This window comes from Mus caroli, chromosome 6 (assembly GCF_900094665.2).
Source record: "Mus caroli chromosome 6, CAROLI_EIJ_v1.1, whole genome shotgun sequence".
In the NCBI taxonomy this organism is placed as follows: Eukaryota; Metazoa; Chordata; class Mammalia; order Rodentia; family Muridae; genus Mus; species Mus caroli.
This window is the reverse complement of record NC_034575.1, coordinates 49,154,530-49,178,864: the sequence shown is the minus strand read 5'-3', so window position 1 is coordinate 49,178,864 and position 24,335 is coordinate 49,154,530. Positions and strand designations below refer to the sequence as shown.

At 48.3% G+C, this 24,335-nt stretch overlaps 1 protein-coding gene across 1 annotated transcript; it reads right to left on the bottom strand.

Moving 5' to 3' along the window:
• Positions 1 to 1,121: 1,121 nt before the first annotated feature.
• Positions 1,122 to 22,679, bottom strand: Mturn (maturin, neural progenitor differentiation regulator homolog). Its single transcript, XM_021165815.2, has 4 exons — positions 22,451 to 22,679; positions 15,165 to 15,287; positions 5,814 to 5,909; positions 1,122 to 5,407 (listed from the first exon to the last, which is right to left on the bottom strand). Exons 1-4 carry the CDS (start codon positions 22,610 to 22,612, stop codon positions 5,342 to 5,344), a joined length of 447 nt encoding a protein of 148 aa, XP_021021474.2. The 5' UTR covers positions 22,613 to 22,679; the 3' UTR covers positions 1,122 to 5,341.
• Positions 22,680 to 24,335: the final 1,656 nt, after the last annotated feature.

Sequence of the window (24,335 nt, the reverse complement as noted above, 5' to 3'; positions counted from 1 at the left end):
CCCGTCCTTCCATCTTTGCTATAGTTTGAATCCTGTGATTTACTATAAAGAGAAGGGGTATTCAGCAAGGCAGGAGGACACCTCCAAGTGTTTGAGCTAATACACAGCTGTGGATCTTCCCTGGAAAGGGGATCCTGGGGAAAGCATGGCCTGCAGGTCACCACAGTTGCTTTATGGGACCTTGTGGCACTCCCTCCTCTACAGCAGGGCTGTGCAGGTGTTCTACTGATGCTCCTCCCCCAAGGGAAATCAGAAATGAATGAGGTCACCAGGCTTACTCTTACCCATGAGAAATCAAAAGGATGGTGGGAGGCCAGGGGAGGGGGGTGGTGGTGAGTAGCGCCATACAGACTGTCAAGGAGGGACCTGTCTAGGCCAGAACCTTCCTCCTGCCAGATGATTTCAGAGATTAAGGGCGGAGAGAGGAGAGATGAGTAAGGCTGAGATCTGTCCTTGCAGGTAAAGGAGCCGAGCCTGTGTGATCAAGTCATAGAAACAGGAATTTTCTCATGATAAAAATCTGTCTCCATGGCCCTTCTGGAGCCAGTTTTTGACCAGAGGACCTTAGAATGTGCACACATAGCTTTCCCCTGGACTTGGAATCTTCGGCCAAGACCAAGGACCTCCAATGACATTCAACACACACAGCCTCAAGCTGGGGCTGCTAAGCTGTTTTCGAGTTTAGAGACCCCTCATTGGAAGTGAGAGACTGGAGCTTAAATAAAGAACAAGACTTGGCTGCCAACTTTCAGGGCTCCTTCTGACATGCCTTTGTCTAGTGAATCAAGGCAACTGGGAGCAAGGTGCCGAGGAAATGTCATCCTGTCATTACTGGACCTGCGCAGGATAGATTGTTAATTGTGGCACAAAGCATTCCTTCACTAGGTTTGCAGAAAGAAATGCTCCCATATGAAACCAGTACTAGTTTAAAGGGAGGTGACAAATTGCTAAACACTAGCCAGAGAGCATTTAGTTCCCAACCACGTGAATTACCTATCTTCAAATCCACCTTTGATGTAACGGCTCCCTCCCGCCCCAGTGCCCATGGTCCTGGCTTTTCCTTTATAAATTGCAGTGTTCTGTAACCCAAATCTGTGAAAAGAGTAAAGATGACAAATAGCACCAGGGCTGGAAGGCTCTTTAATAGCAAGCGTATGGTAATTACATCCTTGGATGTGGTCCTTGCTCTCATGGGAGGGAGGAGGAAGCAGATGGGACAAGGTGCAGAGAGAATTTACACAGTTCCCTCTGAAGCGTCTAACAAAGGACACAGTTTTTGGCAACCCATTTCACAGTTTGTCACTTACAAGAGAGCTCTCTGAAAGGAAATACAGACTCAAAGAAGGCACACACATCACACAGGAAAAACTCGCTGTCTAAAAAATAAAAAATAAAAAAAAAAACAGAAACAAACAACAAAGTCCCTTGCTTTTGTTCCTTCTGATTTGCTTCTCTGGAGAAATCTCACTTGTACACAAATAAGCACTGGTCTGAACTCTGGGTTCGGATTTGCCCAGCACTGAATATTTATTTTAGTGCCTTTTAGAAAGCTGGCATGTGTAGAGAGTGTTGGTCTCTGCCAGTTCAGAAGGTTCTGGTTAAGGCCGAACCTTGAGAGACAAAAAGGAAAGCCCAGAGAAAGGTGGTTTATGAAGCGCACACTGTCAGCTTTCTCCCAACACCAGACGACTTGAACACAGTCCTAATCAAACTGAACGTGAATTCCTACGTAGCTTGGGACACACTTTTGACTGTTCAGAACCTCTCAGCCTGCAGTGTGGTGAATGGGGTTTCTAACAGGAAATGCTCAAGGTCATGACTGTGGACCACAGGCTGCCAGCGTCCCAGCAAGTTTTACAGCTACTCTGTACAAAACCTAAAAACCTCAGCTTCTCACGTCACGCTAGCTACCATCAAACCAAAGTGACTTGGTTTGTATGAAGGAGGAGTGTTTCTAATGTAAATACATTTTATGCATCTCTGGAGAGGATGCAAGAAGCCATGCATGGCATCTCCCTCAAGGTTTGTTCCAGAGACAAGAGCCCCCACTGAGTTTCACTGACACCAGAGCACCAGTGGAAGAGAGAGCTGGTATGGCCCACACTCTGCTGTCACAGCCCCTTGAGCCAATACTCTTGAAGGCAAGCTCTCCTGGCAAGCGGCTGATTTTATTTTTAAGGGGAGGAATTCCACCAGGTGCGAGGGACACTTGCCATGCCTTTGGCTTGGCAGGGGGCATCATGAAAGTCACAGAGCCATTACCAGCATCCTCTAAGCAACCAATTCTCTAGAGACAGCCAAGGACACAAGTTGTCCTGTGTCCCAGAAGGTAAGTGTGGGTGGGCTATGTTTACAACTCAGATGGATGGAGACCTAACTCCTCACTGCACCTGTCCACCTTCTCCCAACACACATTAAGTCTTGCCCATCCCTACATTCCTCTCACTGGAAAAAAACCAGATTTGATTAAACTGTTTCCCAACTGGTGAGTTTTAACATGCAACAACTAAAAGTTCCAGTCTGGGATCACAACACCCTGAACATATGTTTTGTGCTCGGAGAAGAAACTGAAACAATATTCAGAGACATGCATTGTGCTAGAGAACGGTTCTGCCTGTACTGAGCAGGGGTGGCACCCCCAGACCCAGTCTGACTTAAGCGCACTGAAAACCTAGTTCAGGCACTAGCGCGCAGGACAATCTCCTCACGTAGCGGACAGTTTGTGCTCTGGTCATGGAAACACAGAATGTACCCTGTGCTGCAGGGAGCCCAGGAGTCCCAAGTGGACCCTTCGGTCTGACTGACCCCTAGTGATGCTAGGCACTGCACTGGGCCTCACTATGCGCCCTGGCTCTGTTCTTCGATGTCTGAAGCCTGCTTGGCTCAGTGCCATCACCAGGCAGAGGAAAGTAACCTGACAGATATGGGAAAAATGTCTCCGTGGATCACTCAGTGATAGGATCCGCCTCTTGAGTGCTGTCAGTGGCTAGTTCAGATTTCAGCTGGTCACATCGGTCAGCATGCCGTCAGTCCTTCCCTGTATGTTTACTCTCACTGTCTCTGTCTGCTACCTACCAAGTCTTCACTGTCACTTTCCTGAGTGCTAGGACAAGCAAAGTGTTCACTGCCATTCCCCTCCAGCTAGTCTTCACACCAGTCTCCCCTCTTGGGTTACCTGCCTACCACCTCCAAAGCCTTCAGCATAGTGGGGCGAGGAGCAGCTCTGCCTGACACTGACATTCAACAGAGACAAACCATCTTCTGGGACCTCTGCTTACCCACCTCTCAGAGTGACAGAATCTCATCAGTTGCCTGGGATAGAGCCTACCTCAGGCTCCAGGGATCTGGATAACTGCTGGCCACCATATTCTAAAGTAGCTGCATGGCCAGCATCTTAAAGACACCATCTTTGGCAAAATTATGAAGTATCTCTTTCCCATGTCCCTTCAAAGCTAGAAAAGTATATTGCCCGGTTTCATAGAGAAGTCACATGACTTGTCAGGGTCCTGCAGTCAAGGGCAACTGTCTTTCCCAACCCCCAAAGACCCTTCCCCCATGCTATGGCTGCCACTAGAATGCCTGCCTCTGTAGGCTGGGAGGGGTCACATCTGTCTCACTGTGGAACGGGTAGGCTCGGGTGTGCGCACAGGCCCACCCTGGAAGGGACACACACAACAGCAGAAGGAAGGAGGCTCGGAAGGGTGATGGATGTGTGGATGCCTCTGGGGTTTGCCGTGGAAATCAACCACATCCAGGGATATTCTCTCTTCCTCACCCCTGGGCAGAAGAGGAGAGTTTTTAGCAGCCCGCTGCACCACTAGGAGGGGGAGGGGTCTTAGCTCAACTTGTACAAATAGAGACCATTAATGTGGTAACACCAAGTATATCTGGTCAAAGTTTAAATACATTTTTGATAAAAATTCATCTTATATTAATGTTCAAACACATGTAAATTTAGATTTGAAGCCTCTGTGTATAAAATTGAAGGTTACCTCAGAATGGAGCAAACTGCTCAGGCATCCTCATTTAGCCATAAAAGCCATATATTTGTGTGACCTACTATATGTAAAAGAAGGTTACCCGCCTTGGACAGTACCTACCAGACAGAGAGCTCACTCTCCCTGCTGTATGCTCACAAAGTGGGGCGATGGGCAGGACTCAAAGGCTGGACCTTGCACCCTGGAAGGAGCACTCAGTGTGATGTTGCTAATAGGCTACTTCAAGAGAACTTACTTGGCTTGGTATTAATAAGTTTCTTCCAGACAATAAAACACACAGGTACAAAAGCACAGATGGAAACCAGTGTGTGACATCACCCAGCAGCTGAATTCTACAATACACCAAGGAGCATGGGACTCTTCAAACTGCCCCTGGGTTAAATAGAGAACGTCCAGACATGCTGGCCATCCACACAAGCTCCTGTCAGCACAAGTGGTCGTGGTCATCTCCTTCTTCTTCATCATCTTCTTCTTTTTTAAATTTAAAATACCAACAACATAAGTGGTGTGGGTGTGCATTTGAAACAAGCCCAAACTGGATGCACAGAGCAGTCAAGCACTGTCAAGGGGACACTTGCACCCTAAGTTATGAGAACCTGAGACAAGCGTGGAAGGGTCTCACAGTGGCATCAGAGAATACCTTGCTAAGTACTTACTGGCTAAATGATGAGAGCAGTCACTCCTGGGAGTTGTCTGTGTGTCCTGATCATTAAATCATCCTCTTGTAACCCAAGCAATCTCGTAATTAAGATTCTTACTTTCAGGTCCCTTTAAAAATTTCACTGCAAGTAGGTTCCCTAGAGTAATTAATTATAATTTTAAATGAATTAACTCACTGGGAGCCCTTCTTGACATTCTCTAAAGAATAAAAGATTAGGAAAGCAAATGATTTCATTTTATTAATATTTCTATCCTAGTTTCTTTTCCTGTTAGATTTACCTATGGCTTCAAAGCTTAAGGGGCACTTGCTCAGATCCGGGCTGCTCTCACGATTAAGTAAGCTGCCATCTCGTCATAAAGAGAAAAGGTTATTGTTTCATATGCAGGCTTATAAACAGCATCAAGAAACCAATCGTTTATATCTTTCACCCCATCTATACTTTCCACTATTAGAATTTAAAGGCGGCTTTGGAAGCAGCAAGCTTTAAAACGATCAAACACCCAGGAAGCATCTACACTGACCAGTGGCTGGCGGCTGCACGCCCGGGGAACCAAACGCAAACAGTGGTGAACTCTCCAAAGGAGCCTCAGCCACCCTCACCCTCTGCGCTTGCTCATGTGCAGGCGCATGACTAGATATGAAAACTCATGCTTTCTAAGCAAAGCCTTTCACTTACGGACACTTAAAAGGTACACAAATAGTGCAGGCTGCGTTTCTCCTCTGTCATGCTTTTCCTCAGCAAGGTCACCTGTGAGGACTCAAAACACATCCTTAATACATTCAGAGTTCTCTACATTCCAGTTAGGAAACATAATCCTCCAACATAAACTCAAGAGGGAACAGGCAGCCACAACACGGACGGACTCTAACTTCAAAGGGGCAAAAGCTACCAAGACATCTCCATAGAGACCCTGCCAAGGTGGGGCGGCAATTCCGGTCGCTGCTGAGCAAACCTTGTCACAGATATTGTGTGGTCATTTAAAGGGTATTTCATTTTCATTCTGATGCCAGGAGCCGGATGTCCTGTTTTGAAGTGCTAATGCAAAAGGGCTACCCCAGGAGCACCGAACTCCATCTGGAGGACCGGACCCCATGGGGTGCACAGGGCTTACTCCCCTTCTGCAAGGTGACCTAGGAGTTTACTGCTGACTGACCCCCATTTGCGGGTGGTCCGCCTCTGGCTCCTCCTCCTCCACATCTGCACTGTACTCTTCAAAAGCGTCGTCATCTGCATCTGGAAGCCCCAGCAACTGGAGAGAAGAAATTGGACAAGAAAAGCAGCAGCTGTAAGCATTGCAGGCAGAAACCCAAAGGCGTCACACGCCCAAATTCATCTGCTTAGCACTGCAAGTGCAACCCTGGACTCACCTCCCCCACCTCAGCGGTTACAAATTTAACAGGGAACACACTGAGTCTTCATGGTCTGTTGATTCCACTGGCGACCTTGGGGAGGTACGGGGCCCCGCAAACCACACATGTGGTGGATGTGCATGCCGCTCCCACGGTGTTGGTGAGTCACACCACAAGCATTGCCTATGTCCCCAAATCAATCCTCTGCTTAAATTTCTCCCCCGCAAAACACTTGCGGTTATTTACGGTAAGTGGCACATAGACATATGATGAGTAGCAAAGGGTTAAATTTTATGGCATGTTAGTAAGATAACATCATATGTAGACTTAAAACTGAATCTTAAAATTACTTAATGATATAAGATGAGTATAAAATGTAAAAATGGTCAGTTATGATATAGATTGTCTTAAAATTCATATGGATGCACATAGAAAAAGAACTGCAATTAAATATTTTCAAATGTTGAGTTTTCTTTTAAAATTTTACATTCGGTTTGTGTGTTTGCATGCATGTCACAGCATATATGTGGTCACAGGACAATGCATAGGTGTTTGTTTTCTCATTCCATCATGTGATGCCCAGAGACAGAACTAGGGTCATCAGACTTGGCAGCAGGTGCTACAATCTTGTGTGTGTTTCTTTTCATTTCATCTTTAAATTTTTTCCATTTATTTTATATGTATAAATATGTATTTTATGTATATGTATATATGTATATGAATATTTTGCTAGTGTGTATGTGCACTTTGTGCATGCACGGTGCCCACAGAGGTTAGAGAGGGCATCATCAGATCCCCTGGATGTTGGTGAGTTCTGGGGATCAAACCTGGGTCCCCCCAAGGAGCTCTAAATCATTTCCCTAGCCTCCGTTTCATCTATGTTCCACAAGCCTTCTATGATGTTCTATGACTATGACCAGGGAAGCACAACAAATTTAAGGTGAATATATTTCAATTTTGTATACGTGTGCATGTCTGCGTCTTTGGTGTGCTCATGTGAGTACTGGTGCCCTTGGCAGTCAGAGGCGTGGGATCTTGTGGATGGAGCTAGCGTTACATGCAGTGAATGCTGGGAATCAAACTCAGGTCCTCTAGAAGAACAAGCACCCCTAGCTGCTAAGCCATCATCTCTCCAGCCCCATGACAACAGTTTTTAATGACATTGGTCTTCCATTAGATACTGAATAGTACTAATCACTCACAATCAATATGAACCAAAACTTGTGGGCTGGCAGAACACCATGACCTTCATTGCTCCTGGACTTCTGTACGGGATGATGGAGTCAAGAGTGACCAAGAGACATTCCACCCCAGATCTGTCACCTTTAGGTCACTTAACAAAGTGGTCCCAGTGGCCGAAACATTAACTGCATTAAGACATTGAGGTTGGCCTGTTTACTCCTCATGTGGCTTCTCTAAAGCCCTGCCACCCCTCCTCCACTCTCCCTGTGGCTCAAAATGGGCAGGTGGGGGGGACAGTAAGCCAGATGTCCCAACTAAGACAATGCCTATCTCTTAAGTTCTAGAGCTCTCAGTCCCAGACTCCCAGGAAAGCACGCAGGGCAAAGCTATCTGTGAGGTGTTACTGGTCACAAGTGAAGATGGCCACAGCCAGGTGCAGATGCATGCTGCTTCCATAGAGCTCACAGTGGCCAACAGCTCAGAAAGTTACTGCTCACTTGGGAAAGGACAGCGAGAGCTTGTCCAGCCCTGGCACACCAATCTCATACGTCTTTGGAAAAAAAGAGAAGCCCGGTTGTCTCACTACTTACTGTCTCCTTCCCACATTCTAATGAAATACAGGACAGAATCTGCTTCCTGGGAGATAAGATGGCTAGTCACAATGAAAGTAGACAGTTGCTAAGCTGGTGGTCAGCTTTTATTTGAAGAGTTGCTGACACCAGCTCCCACAGTCGAGCGAGGGGAAGTGTCTAACAAAGTGGGAATGCTTTCGCAGCATTAGGAGCCTCGACATCATCTGAGCACCCCAAGAGGAAGACACAAGACCACTCTGTAAAGCGGAATGCCACTAACTACAGAACAGTCAATCCAACATCCATCCAATTTAATCTGAGGTGGCAACTGGCCACTTAGAATGCTGTGTTCTGATGGATTCTGAGGCTCAATGAGAAACCATAGTTTAGTTAGCCATGACATTCATGGGTAAGAATAGTACAGCTGAGGCATGTTTGTAAATACACATATCTATAATGATTCTTCCTCAGGGGACATGGGTTACTCAACCCCAACCCAAGCCATAAGAAGCCCTCAATCCCCTCTCATGGACTCAGCAAGCATTGCTGAAGTAGATCCAGCAGGCTAGTTGACTAACCACACCTCTTCCCTTGCCCCTCTTCATACCTTACTCTTTTTTTCCTTTTCTTTTTTTATTAGATATTTTCTTTACATTTCAAATGTTATGCCCTTTCCTGGTTTCCTCTCCGAAAACCCCCTATCCCCTCCCCCTCCCCATACTCCCCGTTCTCCCACCCATTCCTGCTTCCTGACCCTAGCAGTCCCCTATACTGGGGCTTATCACCTTCACAGGACCAAGGGCCTCTCCTCCCATTGTGACCAACTAGGCCATCCTCTGCTACATATGCAACTAGAGCCATGAGTCCCACCATGTATTTTCTTTGATTGGTGGTTTAGTCCCAGGGAGCTCTGGGGGTACTGGTTAGTTCATATTGTTGTTCCTCCAATGGGGCTGCACACCCTTTCAGCTCCTTGGGTACTTTCTCTAGCTCCTTCATTGGGGATCCTGTTCTCTGTCCAATGGATGGCTGTGAGCATCCACTTCTGTATTTGTCAGGCACTGTCAGAGCCTCTCAGGAGACAGCTATATCAGGCTCCTGTCAGCAAGCTCTTATTGGCATCCACAATAGTGTCTGGGTTTGGTGGTTGTATATGGGATGGATCTCCAGGTGGGGCAGTCTCTGGATGGTCATCCCTTCAGTCTCTGCTCCAAACTTTGTCTCTGTAACTCCTTCCATGGGTATTTTGTTCCCCCTTCTATGAAGGATCGAAGTAGCCACACTTTGGTCTTCCTTTTTCTTGAGTTTCTTGTGGTTTGCAAATAGAAGAATGAGTATCGATCCATTCTTATCTCCTTGTACAAAGCTCAAGTCTAAGTGGATCAAGGAACTCCCACATAAAACCAGAGACACTGAAACTTATAGAGGAGAAAGTGGGGAAGAGCCTCAAACATATGGGCACAGGGGGAAAATTCCTGAACAGAATAGCAATGGCTTGTGCTGTAAGATCAAGAGTTGACAAATGGGACCTCATAAAATTGCAAAGCTTCTGTAAGGCAAAGGATACTGTCAATAAGACAAAATGGCAACCAACAGATTGGAAAAAATCTTTACCAATCCTAAATCCAATAGAGGGCTAATATCCAATATATACAAAGAACTCAAGAAGTTGGACTCCAGAGAACCAAATAACCCTATTAAAAATGGGATAAAGAGCTAAACAAAGAATTCTCAACTAAGGAATACCGAATGGCTGAGAAGAACCTAAAACATGTTCAACATCCTTAGTCATCAGTGAAATTCAAATCAAAACATATCTGAGATTCTACCTCACACCAGTCAGAATGGCTAAGATAAAAACTCAGATGACAGCAGATGCTGGCAAGGATGTGGAGAAAGAGGAACACTCCTCCATTGCTGGTGGGATTGCAAGCTGGTACAACTACTCTGGAAATCAGTTTGGTGGTTCCTCAGAAAATTAGACATAGTACTACCAGAGGACCCAGCTATACAACTCCTGGGCATATACCCAGATGATGTTCCAACTTGTAATAAGAACACATGCTCCACTATGATCATAGTAGCCTTATTTATAATAGCCAGAAGCTGGAAAGAACCTAGATGTCTCTCAACAGAGGAATGGATACAGAAAATGTGGTACATTTACATAATGGAGTACTACACAGCTATTAAAAACAATGAATTTATGAAATTCTTAGACAAATGGGTGGATCGGGAGGATATATCATCCTGAGTGAGGTAACCCAATCACAAAAGAGCACACATATGCACTCAGTGATATGCACTCACTGATAAGAGGATATTAGCCCAGAAGCTCAGAATATACACCTTACTCTGTGCTGTCAACTTAGCATGTGCCTAGTGCTATCTCAAGCAGCGTTACACATGGTTCTCAAGACCAGGAGACACTGAGAGACTACCCAGAGTCACTGAGTTAACAGCAGAGCCAGGACTCAACCTCTGCTGACTTGACTGCAGTCTACCCACACCTACCCATCAGGCAGGCTGCTGAGGGTATGCTTGTCAATTCCCAGCCTGGCACCGGGAAGTTTCCATGCTTTCTACTGGACAAGACGTGTTTTCAAAATGCCTCCCTAGTAGGAAATGTATACAAGTAAGGTTTGCATTATGGCAACCTGTTAGCACATATAGGCTGGCAAACTACCAGAACTAAAGCCCAGAGTTCCAAAAACATCATACAGATATGTAGCAATCCAGCACGGCTGCCAACGTTCCATACCGTGGGTGGTGGAGGATCTAAATCAGAGGTGAGATGACAGACAGCCGGGTAAGGAGCTGGGGCCCTTATTGTATCTGTGCCCACGTGTTCTTATGTGAGAATGGAAAGGGCAAAACCACCGCCGACAGGCCTGATCTGGCTAAACGATCCTTGACAGTCACAACTGGGCAATCCTAGTTTAGTGTTTTTTTTTTTTCCAGCAGCCTGGGACTCAAACAAGTTTCTGCTCATTGTGTAAAGGAACACACTGGTATTCCAGGCCTGGCTGTCCACAAGCTCCCTTGGAACACAATCACATAAACTGTCCACAATTACATAATCGTCTAGGCCCAGCAGGCTATGTGGGCCTCCACTGGAAAGGAAGAACTGTCACCAGTTGAGAATTAAAATTCTCTAGGCCCTGGTCTCCTGTGGGACTAATTTCAGGTCCAGTGGACAAAGTTGCAAATTACTTGAGGTTGTGGCTGGAACGTGGCACCCTGAAGGGGCACCCTGAAGACATCAGCCACCTTGGGCTGGTGTCTTTGCGCTGAGAGTGGAGGTGTATGCGGCCTCTAGAGTCTAGAGCATCCTGGATCAGCTAGAATGTTGGTGAATATTGTGTCCTTGTGGCTTCAGGCTTCCAAGGGAGAAGCAGCATTTCTCACACTTGACCATGTCTCTGACTCACCAAGAACACTACCTACAGGGCAGACCCTGGCTCATGGAGCCTAAGGGAGGCCCCATCTCTGCATTTCTGTTCTGAGGGGGTCCTAGAAGCCCCACTCTGGGCAGCAAGACTAGTTAAAGTATTTGGGGGGGGTATTGAAACTGTCTGTCCTAAAACTCAAGGTGAGTTTCAATCAGTCTTCTCTATATTAGGAGGGAGAAGGAGAGGCAAGATGGAGGCAGGGGTGGACAGGGGAAGAGCGGCAGACACGTTGTGGTCGGGGCATTCGCTGTGGTAGGAGCACTGGCACTGGCCTTCCAAAAAATGACAAAGTTTTGTTTTTGCTTGTTTACTTTGTTTTGTTTTTTTTTTTTTTTTCTTTTGGTTTTCTTGAGACACGGTTTCTCGATTTAGTCCTGGCTGTCCTGAAATTTGTTCTGTAGACCAGGTTGGCCTCAATGTCAGAGATCTGCCTTCTTCTGCCTCCTGATTGCTGGCATTAAAGGTGTCACCACCACTTGGCCAAAAATGACAAGGTCTGAGTGTTCATAACATGAGCAGAAAACAAAGGATGAGGAAAGGTTAAATTTCCAATTTTGAATGTCATTCCTGCAAATCTACATGGACAGGAAAAACCATTTTTCTCTTGGGCTTCTGCCCCACTTGGGTGGCTTGGCAGTGGTGGAGTCTCTCACTTCTTCAAGGCTACTGGGTCAAAGGCAGGGTCAAAGGCAAGGGCTTGGCCAAGCACTGCTCTATGCCATGAAGATTTTCTTGTGTGGTGTCCTCCCTGCCTTCCCCGCTGCTGGATTGCAGCCTTAAAACACTGGTCTCCTTCACACCAGTGCCCAGAACCAAGAGTGTGTTTTTCTGGTAGGAACCCCTTTGTTCAGTGTCACAGCATCCTCAGAGATAAGACTGGGCCACACAGAGGAAGAAGCCATGGGAGCCACAGGAACTAAAGCCAACCTGTCCAGACCATCATGATAACATTAGCCGAAACAGCATTCGATGCTGCCACAGGCACGGGTATGGTACCCAGCCTCCATGAAGGAGAGAGGGGAGAAAGCTTCCTCTCTGAGAGAGCAGCCACCTGAGCCAACACAGGCTCTGCCTTTATCCTGGCTTCACCCTGCTCAGTGGCCGGTGCTCCTCTTAATCAGCTCCCAGGAGGCAGAAGCCAAATACGCTGTGCTGTCCTTTACCCTCCAGAACAAGGCTCTGGCAACAGATGAGTAGAACATTTTTGTGGGAAATCTGATGAAGTAGGAGAAAGATAGAAGGAGGAAGGACGGCTCAAAGAGGAGAAAAGGGTGACACTTTCTTCAAAGATCTGATCAGGTCTCAGCGTGTGTGAAATGAGGCTGTGTGATGTTGATTATTTTGGTGTAGAAAGTGCAGGCAAGACGAAGGGAACGCAGTCCACAGACACAGCTCCATCCAGGTGGCACGACCTTGAGGTGAGACTACTCTTCAGGCTGCGGTTGCCATGGGCCAGCTTTTTAGCAAGGTCAAGCCAACAGGGATGACGAGGTCCCTTGGGGGCCATGGAAGGCTACAGACAGATAGGTCCTTATCACTGTGGAGAGACTGCACGAGGCAGGTGACTGGCTGATGACCATGTGAAAACAATCGTGACTGGAAGGGGGCACACTGGCATTTTAAAGCCCCCCTGACACCCCGAATGCAGCTGTCTTAGGGATAGCGCCGTGTAACTCCCAACACCCAGGGGAACACAGCACTGGTTTCCTGGCTCCTAATCTTCCTGACTGGATAAGGTCTTCTCTCAACTAGGGCAGCAGCAGCAGCGAACCCCCTGCCCGTGCCTTCTTTCAAAGCTCCACACTTAGTTGAGAGCAGCAGGGACAGGAGGGGTTCAGGGTTCCCCACTGACTTCTCGGTCCTGCAAAACTGAGGTCTAAGCACCAGACCCTAGCTTTTCCTCCCACACGCCCTCCCGGTCTCATCATCCACTGTGACGCTCCTTCAACGCACTGCCAAGAAACTCAGGTTTCATCTCTTCCTCGTTTTCTTAGACTCCACTGCAACCCAACAGCAAGGCGAGCTGGGTCGGCTTCCCAGCCATCTCCACCATCCCAGGCTCCTGTTCCACTTCTGCTATTTTTAAGCTGGCCTCACATCTGCCTGGAAGATGGTGCTGCTTTCTGTTCTGGTCCTATGCTTCCTGCTGACAGCCGTTGGGAGGGAGCACTTCAGTCTGCAAGAGGGCACCTCTGAAGAAAGGACATCATCATGCCCCACCCCCCACCCCCTGCTCTATTTCTTCGGGCTCTCTATAGCTGGCAAACCCAAGTCCTTCCACAGCTATGAGACCCTATGTCTTCCTGAACTCCCCTCTCACTGTGCCCAGGTTCCCAACTCCAAACCCTGTAGCTCTGTGGGTACTTCCTATATCAGGAACACAGGCAATCAATCTCCTGACCCTAGGCTTTCTTTCAGAGTTGTCTTTGTGCCTGGCACCCCACCGCCAACCCCCGGCTCTTCCCCGTGGTCATGACTCTGAAATCTCTGAAATAGCTTTCTCATTGAAGAGAAACCCACCGAAGTTCTACTTCTCCTAACGATAATGTTCTCACCCTTCCACTGAGAATAGCTAAAGACTTTTCAAGTATTAGACATGGAAATAACCTCTTGAGTACAGTGGGGACTTGGAAGCCAGAGAGGTCAGCCTAACCTGGATGGGAAAGCAGGAGAGTATACTGTACTTACATGTCAAAGCCCAGGGTCCTTTAAGGGAACAACTACAGCAGGGTCCCCACTTTACACAGGAGGCCCTCCAAAGGTCCATATTCCTGGGACAATGAGCTAAAAGAGACAAGGTCTGAAGCCTTGTTTGTTTGTTTGTTTGTTTGTTTGTCTGTTTTGTTTTTATTTTATTTTATTTATTTTTTTAATCCCCTAGAGTGCCTAGGAGCTACAACTCAAGCAATGAAGGCCACCTCAAGCAGACACGGCTCTCAGGTCATATAGCAGGGCCAACAAGTCCTGTGAAAGGCACTATCATCTGGGTCTCCATTTATTCCTGCCCATGAACTTGCAAACACGCTAACCTGAACTCAGACAACGCCACACACACACACACACACACACACACACATGAGGGATATCAGAAGTTTGAGCCAGGAGACACAAAAAGATGCCAAACAGACTTACTGACCTTGAAATGTTATGCAACCAACCTCCCTGTGTTCAGAGGACTATGAAACAAGCTTGAAATATTTAGTAGAGAAGACTGAAAACAGCTTGAGAAATACACAGAAATTCCACAGCACACCGCCGAATACATGTACTAGAATCATAGCGGGCAACGAAGCAAGCTAGGGTGGGGCATGCTGTGATGCTGGGGATGATGTTGGAAGAGAGAGGGAAGTAAAAAAAAAAAAAACACCATCAAACTAGGAGCGAGTATTCACTGGGCGTGTTCATCAGCTAGCATGAAGGCAGACCAACCACCAGCTTGCCACAGAAACACACAGTCCAAAATCCTGAGAGGGGAGGCAAGCTTTATGCAAGTGTTTCTGAGACCTGCAACAAGAAGGGGCTCCCTTCCTCACAGGCACAAGTGTGGACATCTTTTATCTAGATCTCCAGCCATGGCCCCTGGTGAAAACACCTCTATGATAAAAGGCAAAAGCAAAGCAAAACAGACAAAACCTATGGCTTCCGGCTTCCCGGTGGATTTGGAATTTACTGGGTGAGAACTAGAGTACCTCGTCTTCCGTAAAGGCTCTTTGCCTCCACCCTATCAGTACTTCTAAACTGAGGCTAGAAATAGCCCTCGGCAGCCCTGCACTTAACAGCCGTGGTGCACCCTGCTTTCTGCCTCCCCACAGTGGCTGCTCTCTTCATACTACAGGGCCGACAAACAGACAGAACACTCCTGGGTCTGCCCACTCTCCTGCCCATCCCTGCGATCAGTGTGCAGTGACGGAGGGGTGCGGGGTGGCTTCGGAAGCCGTGCAGCACCTACAGGTCTGAAGGACTTGAAGACTTTTTCCAAGACTTCATGGAGGGTCTTCTTGCCGCAGGAAGAGATGTAATCTTGGGCCAGCTGCAAGAAGGGCAGGCAGTCCTCGCTCTCGCTCCACACGTGCTGGAGGAAACAAAGAACACAGGTCATCACCCTAGAGTTTTAGAGAGTCCCTCACTGGAAGTCAGCCTCCATTGCAGAGTGAAATCCACCCCCTTGGTCTTCATTGGTTTGCTTGGCAAGGGATCGGTGTCAAAGCCATAGAACTCCCCCAAGCTTTTTTGCTTGGCAAGGGATCGGTGTCAAAGCCATAGAACTCCCCCAAGCTTTTTTGCTCCCAGTCTCACCTGTGAGGCCAACGGGTATTGCCCAGCCCATCCTCTCCGAAGGAGTCTGAGGGTGACTTTAAAAGGGCGGGGGAGGGGGTGGAATCAGAGCCTTTGCCTTCAAATTCCTTAACTTTGCCTCCAGCTACAGCTGAAGAATTAATTAACCAGTTTGTAATCATGAACTTGGAACAGGGTGTTCCCTCTGCAGATCAGCCCTTGAGTGGGGATGTTGGTAAATTTCTCCAGACTGAAATGAATTCAGGAGAATATGCAAAGTCGGCCCTGAGCCACTTAGGAAGCCTGGCCTTGCTCAGGGTCCTCATCCCCTCAGCACATTAGGAGGGCATCCTCCCAGGCATCATAAACAACCCAGCACACGTGGATATCAATCTGCATCCAGGTTTGCTGCTATTACTGGGGCTGGGGGGACATTTATCTAGGTGAGGAAATCTGTGTTATCACATCTTTTAAATTAGGGGTAAAGATCTAGAATAAGCTAGAGAAACAGACTTGAGGTCTGGATGAAGAAGCCCTAGTTCTGCAGAACCAACAAGCCAGAAACATGGGGCACCCCACAGGTACCACAGGTCTGTCTCAAGGGTTTCAACTGAATGGACAGTTTTGAGGTCTGGGAAAAGGGAGGTGTTTGGTGGATGGAAGGAGGAGATAAGACCTAGTTAGAAAATGGTCTGAGGTCCGTGTGGCACCCCCTGCCTGCTTCCATTCTTGTGCATGAGCAGGGCCATCACCCTACAAAGTTCTGCTGGCCACCCTATGAGCACATCTCACCACCTTCCTTCTTACTGCGGGATGTCTAAGAAGGGCTGCATAGATTCCCCACACAGCTGGGGTGAGCAGGTACATGTGTCATCTCCATACTCCGATTGTCCCAGTTACAGTCTTAATGGTGGCTTTCTGACCCGCCCAGCTGCCCTACACCAGCAGTCTTCTCTAGTGTTCCTCCACCACCTCACAGAGCCACTAGAGAGTTCCTCACACCATTCGCTATCACAGACCCTAACACTGTGGAGCTGCTGAAATGTCACATATACAACTACTTCCTACACAGTACAGAAGGCTAACTGTACAGAGCGCTCCTCAACTCATTGTCTTGCCTGTTCTCAGTCGACAGAGATGCAGCCAGACAGACTATCAGTATGTTTGGCTAATAAGCTTGCACAGCGCTTGCCTCCACATCACATCTGTAACGCCATTCCAGATTCCTTCAAGTTTGAATCCAGGGTAGACATGGGGTGACCACCTAGCAGCACTTAACGTTCTATCTGCCTTCCCTGGGCACTGTGTGAGTGCAGAGTGAAAAGCTAGTGGCGTATCAGTGTGTGTGCAGTGCTGGCTGGCAGCCTGGGCCTGGTCTGTAAGTAGTGGGCACAGGGAGATTTTCTGCATCTGCAGGGAGACGGTAGCAAGCTGGGCTTCCCACCTGCCACAGACAGGAGTCACAGGATGAGTAAACCTGAAACCCAGGGTGACTTTGCTGTGACTGCTCTCCTAGGCCACTTGGATTGAAATCAATTCATAAGCAGGTAGATCTAAAATAAACAGATACGTAAGCAAAACCTTATAGACTTCTCTTCTTAAAAGTGCATTTGGGCTTTAAATTACACAGTAAGCAGAAGTGTCTCATTTAGGCAAAAACAGAATGGCAGCGCCCGACGTCTGGCGGTGGAGCGCATTGGTGGGGATCACCGGTGGGGAGCACTGGTTAGGCGTTTCTCAGCTTCCTTAGCCTCAGGAAGACATCTCCTGACTTCCCATCTCCTGACTTCCAATCTCCTGCCTCCACTTCTGGAGCTATTTATTGCTATATGTTGGAGAATTTAGACTTGAACTCCAGGAAAGGTCTTCTGCCTAAAGAGCCTTCATCAACTAGTACAGGGGTTCCCAGAGTCCCAGCCTTACTGGTTTTGTGGACTTAAGAAAAAAAAAAAAAAAGACCTGTAAAGATGGCTGTGAGGTTAAAAACACTTGCTGCTCTTGGTGTGATTCCCTGGTCCCTACACTATAGCGCAGGACTGTGTGTGACTCTGGTTCCAGGGTGGTCAGCACCTCTGTAGGCACCAGGCACATACGCAGTGCACATACTCACATATGCAGGAAAAAGACTCGTACACACAAAGCAATAAATAAATCAGAAAAAACAAACAAAAAAAAAAACCAAAGCAAAACCCTTAACTGTAATCACTGTCTGCAAGGTACCATGAAGAAACAGGGGCTTGGATCATGACAACTTGAAAAGACACCATCCACAGACTGCTAATCATCTTATTTCTACTGTCTTTACAAACATAAAGTATTTAACTTTATTTAAAATACTTCTTTCCAAAACTAATGGTATCTAGCACTGTTAGAATACAAGGCAGGGTGACTTGAGATGTAACCATGAAGTGTGTGTGACAAAAAGAAAGATGATAAAAGGAAAGAATCGTAAAATCAGGTTGAGTGGCTGAAGTCCCAAAGTCCTGGGCCATAAGGTACAGCCACTGTAACGGCAGCCGGGAAAATACTCCAAGCACATATAATCAAACACCCACATTAGCCAGGAGAACACTAGAGCAGGAACTGGAGAAACTAGCTGCAGCCACAGAAATAGCTTAGCTGGGAGTGTCAGATTGAAGCATGCTGGCTGCCCTGGGTATGGAGGACGCTTGGAGCTGGGGTGAGCTCAGGCCTCCTATGATAACAGGAGATGCCGGGAGCAGGAAGTGCAGCAGAGCTGGGGTTCTTAACTGTTGACTGTCACTGGGATGCTTGTTACAATGCAGACTTCCAGGCCCATTTCACATTTCTCACTGAGAACTGAAGCAGTTCCATTACTGACCACAGCCCTGAGCTTCAGTGACTCACTTGGTCTTTGCTGTCCCCACCCTGAATGACCTGCCACTCTTACAGCAAATGCCCCATGGGGGCCCTGTGACTATAGGCCTTCTGTACCTCTTTCTGTTACAGCAGGCCTGAGCTCATCTAGCTAAGACAGCACAAGCAAGTCACGAGCAGGGCAGGGAGTGTGTTCCACTTTCTATATAGAGATGACAAGACCTGGTCATCAAAGCATGACGTTAGATCACTAGGCTAACTCAATCCCTCCAAGCTCTTCTTGTCCTGGGGGCATGCTGCTAGACCTACAGCTATAAGCTGGTGAGACCAAGAGGGGTTCAGAGCACAGATTATTCCCCGGACAAAATAAAACAAACTCCACTTACTTCCCATTCCCACTGTATTAAATGCCCTCAGTAATCTAACCCAGTTAAGGCATACAGGGTTAGGTGCAGGGTGTGTGTAAATATGTCATTTCATATACTAGCTCTGAGTAGCCTCAGATTTTGGCATCTAAAAAAGCCCCCAAACCAATATCGCCATGGGCCATCTTAGCTGATGGTGCTCTATTTTTAATTGGTGTCTCTTAATCTAAAATCCACGTAGCAGACAGAACACAGAAACCACAAGCCACTTTGTGGCGCCCAACACACTTGCATACTCAGTGGGAAGAGCACAGTCAGCCATAACTAAGGCAGCCTGCCCATCTAAGCATTCTGTCAGGGAGGAAACTGGTGCTCTAAAGGTTAAGTACCTTGCTTGTGGCTACACAGGCAGCAGAAGGCAGAGAACACCCCGCAGGGGTTTTGCTTGCATGCCCTCAACTGCCTCTGTGCATGCTGCTGAAGGGGGTCTTGGCTCAGCCATGTGTAAGTCACAGACAGCAGTTATATTTAGAGGGGGTCTGAAAATCACAGGCGTCTGCCTGCAGACTGCCTGTCAATTAGCAGATAAGTGACTGCTGGTTCCCAATCATCTGGGCTCATAACACCCCAACATTACCCTCTTCACGATTAGCTAACTATACAAGTGGCTTTGTTCTTCCTTGAAATAACTTCTATGAAGTTGTTTCACTTCTATGAAGTGATTCCACTTCGCACTTGGCTCCTCATACAGCGCTCACAGTAGTGATGGGTTTTAGTATGATTATCTCACTCTGGATGGAGCAATCAAAAGTAGTAGGTAAAGAGACACCTTTCCTCCCTCTCGCCATTGCAAGACCACGGTGCAGCCCCACCTACATACATCACAGACCCGCTCACAAATGGGAACCGTGTAAACATACATGCATACTTGCATACTCAGTGGGAAGAGCACAGTCAGCCATAACTAAGGCAGCCTGCCTATCTAACCGTGAGCACGGTTTCTTTAATAATATGGCTACTGCTATGTGTTTGGATCAGAGGGGATGAAACTACACAAAATTGTGCATCTAAACATGCTTCTGATGGGTTGTCAGGAAGGTGGAACTATAAGGTAAACCAGCTGTCCCTGCGATCAGCAATCTCTATTCTAGGTGATGTGTAGGCACTCTTCACTTAGTGGACAAGGGAGGAGGTCAGCCAGTGCTCCAACCGGACACAAACCAGCATATTTAGGAATGTACAGGAGCATATGAGCATGTGTATGCACACACACACACACACACACACACACACACACACACACACACACACACACACACAGAGTTCTGTTCCCTGGCACCTGAATGGCTGCCCACAATCCCCTTCTCAGGGCCGATAACCCTCAAGACCTTCTGAGTTGGCAGAAGAGAGAACTGCCAGCTGGTTGCCAAGTTCCTGCCCCCCTTCTCCTGGGTGGCACAGCCCTTCCTGTCACTTGCGAAGCCACAATTCCCAACATGAAGTTTGGAAAGGGGCTACATTGGCAGGTAGCCTTCGAGGCGAGGAGACACCCAGGAGTTGCCCAGTGAAGTGGCATTCAAAGGTATCTTTGTTCTTGAGCCTCTGAAGCTACCGTGAGCCAATTTTCAGTGAGGCGACAGAGATCTGGGCTATCAGAGTCTCTTACACATCAAGCCTCAGTTTCCTCGCCTCTAAAATGAGTACACCATCTACCTCATAGATTTCTTGCGAGGCCCAGTAAGAAGGCATCTTTCAAGGTTCAGCAGATGGCTCGGTGGGTCAAGTGCTTGCTGTATAATCATGAAGACCTGAATTCAGGTCCCCAGCACCAGAAGACAAGATCCTGGGGTCTTGCCTGGGTACAGGAAGAGACAAGCCATGTGAAGGATCACCCCTAAGTGCCCTCACAGGCACAGAGGAACAGGGCCCTGCATATGCTTGCCTCACGATGCTGGCGGAACTCGGGTGGTCTGGACACCGAGTGGGGAAAAGAGAGAGTTAGGAGGTTTTTAGAATTGGGGCTGGAATCTGTCTTGCAGACGGCAGTGACATTTACAGCGATTACACTAACACAGGCTCCCAGATATGAGCACCACAAGCCAAGGGTACCCAAGCAGCCCTGCTTGGCATCCAGTGACAACAGCCTGCCACTTGAAGTCAGGTAACAGGAGGACATAGTTGTCTAAGCCTGGAAGAGAGTGATGTCCCCAAGAACACAGACAGAGGTGTGCACTTGGGGATGGCCGAACAGAATCGGGGCTAAGTACTGCTATATTCCTTCAGAGCCAACTACCTGTGCTTAGAGGCACAGTGCCATCTGTCAGTTAGATACCTCTGACCAAGGAGAGACCAAGCCTTCATCAGTGTTTGTAACTATTTAAACAGTCTTAAACTTTGTAAATTGAAAGATGCTATATAATAGTCTTACTGTTAACAAAATCTCCAAATAGCAGAGATGCTACTCAATTCAAATTCCTTCAATGCTTAACAGATTTTACACACACTACACAAGTGTTCTAACTAAGCTACATCCTTAGTTCCAGGTAAGAGTTTATACAAAGATAGGGGGGAACACCAGGTCTCTGAACTTTAAATTTGCAGGACACTTGCTGTGCATCAAACTGCTAGGTCTACTTCAAAGATTGCCAGAGAACTGGTATTAGGAAACTAATTTTGTGGGTAGGCAACTCAAGGGAAGACAAGCGAACAGAACCTAAATCTAGCTGCCACTCAAAGCCAGGAGCATACTTTGTTGGGCAGCTGTGCACCTGTCCTGTCCGGGTCTCAGGGATCCTAAGCTGAACTTCCCATGGATGGATGAGGTGTACAGACCCAGCGGGGTGGGGGATATGTCCAGCTTTGTCATTTCACCTGATAAGCCAAGCGGTCGATGCACGATGCACCACCCCATCTTCCTCTGCTGCAGCAGCGCCTCCAGCCTCAGGCCGTCGACCACACGATTACCCTCATCCCCAGCTGCCTCCATCTTACATTTGGGGACTATTATTTACAGTGCTTACAAACACTCCACGGAGCGCCATTCCCGCCCTGCCTCCACACCTCCCATCACAACCGCGTGCTCTCAGCATCTCCTTCCTAAACTGTCAGCACCAGAATACCTAGTGGGAGGGATGCTGGCCAAAGGTTTGGTCGCTGTAGTTCCTGGTTCTGGTCCCTCTGGACCTGGGTGTGTGGGTTCTTCCTCTGGAAAAGGCGAAAGGCCTCGGCGAGGACACAGTAGCCTCATGGCAGGCTAGAACCCGCATGGGCTACAAACACTTGCTGGCAGCTCATTGAGGAGCTAGGGAAGCAGGAGACCCGAGATAGGCGTGCCCCCGCGAGCGCGCGCGTGTGCACGCGCGTGCATTTTTAAGCTCCAGGGCGTAATTCCGCAAAGAGGGTCCAAAAGATCTATCACTGCGGGTGTGGACAGAGGCTTTGTGTCCGTTCGAGAGACTCGCAGGCTGGGGAGGGGGCCCTGTTGGGAGGGGCGGCTGCAGAGTTGTGTCTGAGACCCCGAGGGGGACTGACACCGCTCCGGGACCCACCTCGGATCCTGCCGCAGGGGCTGTGAGCCCCACCCGGTGGGTGCCCCATAGAGGCTCCCATGGGATGCTCTTAGCCACGCGCCCGGTGCGCGTTGGTCCGGTAGGTCGCCACACCTCCGCTCCCTGGACCCCTGCCACCGCTATCCGCCCCACCCGGCCCCCCTGGAGGAGCTTGGGCAAAGCGGAGCGCGCCCGTCCCATGCACTCACAAAGCTGTCGCCACAGCCGTTGTCCGGACATAGCACGTAGAAGGAGACGCCCGGGTCGGCGTAGAAGTCCATCCTGCGCTCCGTCTCCTCGGCGGCGATGAGCTCAAAGGGCGTGCTGGAACACCACTTCTCCGCGACATCTGCCAGCTGCTGGAAGTCCATGGCGGTGCCGCCCGCGCCTCCTCCGGGGCTCACGGCTCCCGGGTCTGTTTACACCGCCCGCTCCGCCTCCGCCCCGCCCCCACCCCCACCNCCCGCCTTGAAAGGAACCCAAGCACCCCGGGACCCCGCCAGCCCGGGGCCGCCCCGGCTCGTGACGTCACGAACTCTGGCCAATCCCCGGAGCCCTACCCGGCACCGCCCGGAGCCCGATGACGTCAGGATGTGGGCGGGGCGCCCGTCTCTGCAGGTGGCGGCGGGGTGGGGCGGGGCTGGCTCCGGACCCCTGGTTTGGAGCCAGTTTGGAAGGCTTTCTCTGGAATCCGCTATAAACGCGAGGGACGCACCCAGAAGTACAGACTGCTTGGTCCTTGCCAGGGCTGATTGTAGAGGTGCTGCGAGCACCCGGGGATACAGCTTTGCTTTCTACAGAAGCCAAAATTCGGTCCTCCCAGGAACCTTGAGTGTATTTTCTAGACTGATTTGGAAGGAAGTGTACTCTTACACGCACATCAAGCTGCGTGCTTCTTACAGATACCTTCACTGATTTGGCTTGAATTTATATTATATGACCTAAAATGGCCAACTGTTGTTTTGTTTGTTGGGCTTGAGGTTTTGTTTTGTATTTTGAGTTGTTGGAAAATTGAACCCAGGGTCGTGCTTTTCAGGCGTGTTACCACCGAGCCACACCCCAACCCTGCTTGGAAAGCAAGGAGCCTGCCCGTTGACTACACCTGTTGAATGCTCTGGCTGCTGCGTGCCCAGCAGACACACTGGTTTACAGGGAGTTCAAGAGTCCTCGTCTGAACACTTGGCTTCCGGAAGGGACACATTAAATAGCATTCATTCTATAAACATTTACTCGTGGTTATTTTTAAAGTGCGCCTTCTGAACCAGGAGCCTTGCTAGCTGGGGTGTAAACATGAATGAGCTGGAGTCTAACCGCCTCAGTAAGCTGGCAGTCTAGCAAAGGGAAGCCCAGTGAATGCACCTGTTATTACAGGCAGAAGACGTTATTCCACAGTCGTCTGTTTTGATCATTTCAGTGGCAGAATTTCCTTACGTTTATTTGCTTGTCTTTGCATTTGTCTTTAGACTGTGGGAGCGATTCTTCCACTGCTTCCTGCCTTCTGAGGCTAAGAGAACACACTTGACAGTGTGACTGGGGTATGTCCTGGGAACCCCAGTTTCAACAACTGTGAAAATGGGTATATATTCATGACCTTATAGTAAGGGTTTGAGAAAGTGTGTGTGTGTGTGTGTGTGTGTGTGTGTGTGTGTGAAAGGAATAGAAATCCAGGGGGTTTTTCTACAATTTACTGATTTTTTATCTGTATGAGTGTTTTTGCATAAATGTAGCATGTATGTGTCTGGTGTCCAGAGACCAGAAGAGGGTATTGGATACCCTGGGACTGGAGTTATAGACCTTTGTGAGCCACCATGTGTGTATCATCAAATCTAGGCTCTTTGGGAGAACAGCTAGATGCCTTAACTAATGAGCCATCTCTCTAGCCCTGGGTTTTTTAAATGTAGGAAATTTGATTATATGCCTAGGCTTATAGCAGTACTCATTGGTGTCCGATGTGTGAAGCAGTATTGATTAACTTGACATTCTGTTAAACCAAGCATGAATGTCAAATTTTGGATGGCTGCTGATTTGACATGGCATTTATGTAATATGTGTAGAAGTGTGTACAAGCTCAAGACTGTCTAACACCCAGAATGG

What these genes read in the sequence shown, in the direction of transcription:
- Mturn (XM_021165815.2), bottom strand. Translation starts at nt 22,612, where the DNA reads ATGGACTTCCAGCAGCTGGCAGATGTCGCGGAGAAGTGGTGTTCCAGC. An exon ending in TCTTCAAGTCCTTCAGACCT is followed by an intron (nt 5,910 to 15,164) that starts GTAGGTGCTGCA and finishes TCTTCTCTCCAG; the next exon opens with TTGCTGGGGCTTCCAGATGC. An exon ending in CGGACCACCCGCAAATGGGG is followed by an intron (nt 5,408 to 5,813) that starts GTCAGTCAGCAG and finishes GAGTCCTCACAG; the next exon opens with GTGACCTTGCTGAGGAAAAG.